This window comes from Halyomorpha halys, unplaced genomic scaffold (genome assembly GCF_000696795.3).
Source record: "Halyomorpha halys isolate HHAL.00 unplaced genomic scaffold, Hhal_1.1 Scaffold270.1, whole genome shotgun sequence".
In the NCBI taxonomy this organism is placed as follows: Eukaryota; Metazoa; Arthropoda; class Insecta; order Hemiptera; family Pentatomidae; genus Halyomorpha; species Halyomorpha halys.
Genome location: NW_027105226.1, coordinates 370,484 through 374,714, shown reverse-complemented (window position 1 = coordinate 374,714; position 4,231 = coordinate 370,484). Strand labels below are relative to the sequence as shown.

The following is a 4,231-nucleotide window of genomic DNA, read 5'->3' as shown; positions in this document are numbered from 1 at the left end:
TTATTTTTGCAGTAAAAATCAACAGTTTTTTAAGGAAGGAATTTGGGCTTTACCATCTCGTTGGGAGAAGGTTACCGACTGTAACGGTGGATATTTTGATGAATATAGGTGATTCTTTGAAAATATTTATTTATTTATAATTTCCCCCCAAAGAACGACAGGACTTTTTGAATGACCTGGTATTATGACTGAAAGGAAAGGACAAAGCTTTGATATTGAGAGGGGTGTGCGACAGGGTAAATCGCTATCCCCAATTCTGTTTGTTCTTGTGTTGAAGAGGGTGTTCTGGTGTCTTGGATGGGAAGAAATAGGCATCAAAATAAATGGAAAATGACTGAGCAACCTATGTTTTGCAGATGGTATTGTGCTCTTTGCAAAAGGCATGGAACAACAGAGAAATGATGAAGCAGCTTCTGGCATTGTGCGAAGAGACTTAAGAATTTTTATTGGAGTAGTATACATGGTGCGTTCACAAAGTTTCAAGACAGGTCTTAATATAGCGAGCGAGCGTAGAGTCTATAATATTTGGCATCAACATACTAATGCCAGCATTTCCCCATTGTTCATAAGCTACGTGGAACTCATTGTGTGGAAGGTTTTTAAGAATTAAGGACCCTGGCACCGAATTGATTTGTTTTCCCTTCAGGAAACAAATCTCTGATTTAGGAAAACAAAAAGAAGTTGCTGGAAGCTGGGGCAGTGTAGCGGCAAGTGACGTGTGATGTCATGGTCTAGATAGAAACAATTGATCGATTTTTAAATATTTATCTTTGATCTCTGGGCAAACTCGATTCTTCAAACAGCTGAACATTTTAATATAAAACTGACCTGTGACATTCTGTTCGGCTGGATCAAACGCTTTATGTAACACTCATTAGGCGTTTGAGAAAAAAGTCCTGAAGTTTTGGACATACTTGAAGTTATGGCCTAGTTCAGTGTTGCAAAACTTCTACAGCACAGCCACCCTAGAGCCCCAACCTAGCTCCTAGCGACTTCGTTTTGTACCACTGGATTAAGAAAGACCTGATAGGCAAGTGATTCGAAACGATTCCAGTGGCAGCTTTGACGAGTTCCCCTAAATACCTTCTGCTCAAAGAGTTCCTGGGAGCCTATAAAAGATTTAAAAAATGCTTTCTGTGGTGTGTTGATCCTCAAGTGTCATTTATTGAAGAATTGAAGTTAGCCGTATAAAAAAGGTTTAAAACATTCTGGGTTCTGGGTCCAATCTTGAAATTTTGTGAATGTACCATGTAAATGGTTAATTTTCAAATTTTTAGTTCTTCGGTATAGAATTTTAATTTTTTTTACCATTATTTTTCTAAAATCAAATTATAGAATTATAAATGTATTATGACATATATAATAAATTAGTTTCAATTTTTAAAATATATTTTCAGTTTGTTGCTAATACTGGAAGTAAATTTGTATTTCGGACCAATAGAAATGCTCCTAATTATAAATTGATTACCATTGACTTTGAAAATTATGCTGAAGAAAATTGGGTAACGTTAGTTCCAGAACATGCTACTGATGTGCTGGAACAAGTTGCTTGTGTCGCTCAGGATAAGCTTGTACTTAGCTATATTCGTGATGTTAAGGTAAATATAATTTTTTTTAAAAATACAATATGATAAATTCAGATAAGTTTGTATTGTCTTAGTGACTCTATTTCTGTTTTTTAGAATATGCTTGATATTCATAGTTTGGTTGATGGATCTTTAATAAAAAAAATTCCAGGTCCAATAGGAACTGTATGTGTTATATCAGGATCTAAGAAACACCCTGAATTGTTTTATACTTATATTTCATTCACTAGTCCAGGAACTATTTTCAGATGTGACCTTAGTCAATCCCCAATTCCAGATCCAGAGGTAAATACTGTTTGAATATTTCATATATTGTGTGGTGTTATTTTTATTTTATATTCTTCTTTATGCATATGAATGAAATGTGTTTATTACAAAAAAATAAAAAAACTTCGATATTGAAAATTAAAAAATCTTATAAAAAAAAATTAAATATTATGCCCGTTTATATTACTCTCTTTGTTAATACTCAATCTTTATGTTTTTACTTTTTTTATTGATTTTATAAGTTATTTATTTATTTGTTGACTTTAGGTTTTCAGACAAATTACGATTCCAGATTATGATCCTTCTATATTTGAAGAAAAGCAAGTTTTCTACACTAGTAAAGATGGAACGCAGATTCCAATGTTCCTGGTCCATAAAAAAGTGAGGTGTTGTTTTTATAAAAATATTTCATTACCAATATTTATGACCATCTGATGTAAAGATAATACATCTATTTATTCAAATTAATTTAAATACATATAAGGCTATTCTAGTCTCAAAAAAAAATACTCTATTAATTTTGCCAAATTTTCTCTCATTCAGGCACCATCAAGGGATTAATGGGGATCTGAATAAAATACATTATACACTAAAAGGACTTACCATCCAGACACAGGATATAGCAATTAAAACAGAAAAACAATTGGTGTCCAGCTCCAAACACCTTGTGATGGTATCTGACCTAGAACCTTGATTGATTTCATGAATACCAACTCGATAAATGAGAAATGCCAACTTAAAATCACATATTTATTTATTTAAAATATTCATTGTTTCAGAAAAAAAATTATTGAGGTCTTTGGAATCAATTTTAAAATTTATAACACTATTAAAGTGTTCTTAAATATATAGTGCCATGGGATATTTTAATTTTTGTTCTGAGCTTTCATTATGTAAAACAAGTGGGTTCTCAAAATCAAATTTATCCCTTCGTTCAAGGTAATGTTTTGTTAGGGCAATTTTCACCCCTTATTTTTATAATTATATTCATTGCTGGAATTCTGATGTTGGTATATCCTTTTGAAGGTTTTGAATAGTCATACCGATAGAGAAATTTGGACAGTGTAGCCAATTAATTTTATAAATTAAATTTGAACTCTGGGTTGTCTCTATTTTATCTTTTTGAGTGGAGAGAAAACTGGGTCAGGTTTATTTGAGGTTTTATATGCAATGTTTATTTCATCGATGTCATATTCATTAAAAGTTTTCTTAATGGATTCCAAGAGATATTTTATATGAGTAAGAGATTTGTAGATGAAAAATAAAGAGTAATTGGACAATAGGTTATTAGAGGTTCTTGAATTTTCCAATATATCTTAATTAACAAATGTTATTTTAGGTTGGAATTTCTCATTTACTAGTTTGGTATTCATCAAGTCAATGAAACTTTTTAGTAATTCTAATTTTAAATTCAAACTATTTTTGGAAATTTATTTAAGTTAATGTTTTTTTATTTTATTTTATGTATTTATCTCTGAATTTTGCACCTTAGTCATAATTTTAGAATAATTATAATATCCTTATGTTGGTAACTCCTTTCCTCCTGGAGAAGGTTCTAGTTTAGATAGTATCATGAGGTGTTGGAGCTGGACACCGATTATTTTTAAGTAATTGTTTTGCTATATTAATTGTTTTATCCTGCCTCTGAATGGTAAGTCCTTTTACTGTGTAACGTATGTTTTTCAAATGTACAACCCTAATATTGCCTGATGCCTGAATAGGTGAAAATTTGGCTGTATTTAAATTGTTTTTTTTTTAGACTACATTGTTTTTTGTTTTTTTTTTTTTGATTACGTTGACCACCCTTGAGTATCCTGTTTGTTAAATTACTTTATTATATTTTTTTTTTAGGGTATAGAAAAAAATGGAAAGAATCCTTGCTTGGTTTATGGATATGGAGGATTTAATATTAGTCTTCTACCAATGTTCTCAACAATCAGACTTGTTTTTATTCAGAATTTTAATGGCATATTTGTTTCGACCAATATAAGAGGAGGAGGGTGAATGCATTTTTGACCCTTTACTTACTATGTTTTTTTTTTTCTTTTCATCATTCTTTGTTCAATTTTTAACTTTTCACAGCGAATATGGTGAAAAATGGCATGACGGAGGAAGATTATTTAACAAACAAAATTCCTTTGATGACTTCACAGCTGCTGGAGAGTATTTGATTGATGAGAAGTACACTAGTAAAGAATTATTGGCTATTCAAGGAGGTTCAAATGGTGGGCTCTTAATTGGTGCTTCCGTTATTCAAAGGCCAGATTTATTTGCAGCAGGGATTGCTCAAGTTGCGTGAGTGAAATCTATAATAATTTTTTTATTAATAAATAAACCCTAATTAATTTTTTTAAATTTTAATTTAAACATTGATATTT

The 4,231-nt window shown here is 30.9% G+C and overlaps 1 protein-coding gene across 3 annotated transcripts in view; it reads left to right on the top strand.

Annotated features, from left to right (window-relative positions):
- The window catches only part of LOC106680621 (prolyl endopeptidase), a 19,727-nt gene that overhangs the window by 13,281 nt on the left and 2,215 nt on the right, over positions 1–4,231 (top strand). For all 3 annotated transcript variants that reach the window (XM_014420470.3, XM_014420468.3, XM_014420469.3), the window contains exons 8-12: positions 1,398–1,598; positions 1,683–1,871; positions 2,121–2,234; positions 3,705–3,853; positions 3,936–4,148. In XM_014420470.3, the coding sequence (XP_014275956.1) occupies positions 1,398–1,598; positions 1,683–1,871; positions 2,121–2,234; positions 3,705–3,853; positions 3,936–4,148 (866 nt within the window). The remainder of the gene's footprint in view (positions 1–1,397; positions 1,599–1,682; positions 1,872–2,120; positions 2,235–3,704; positions 3,854–3,935; positions 4,149–4,231) is intronic.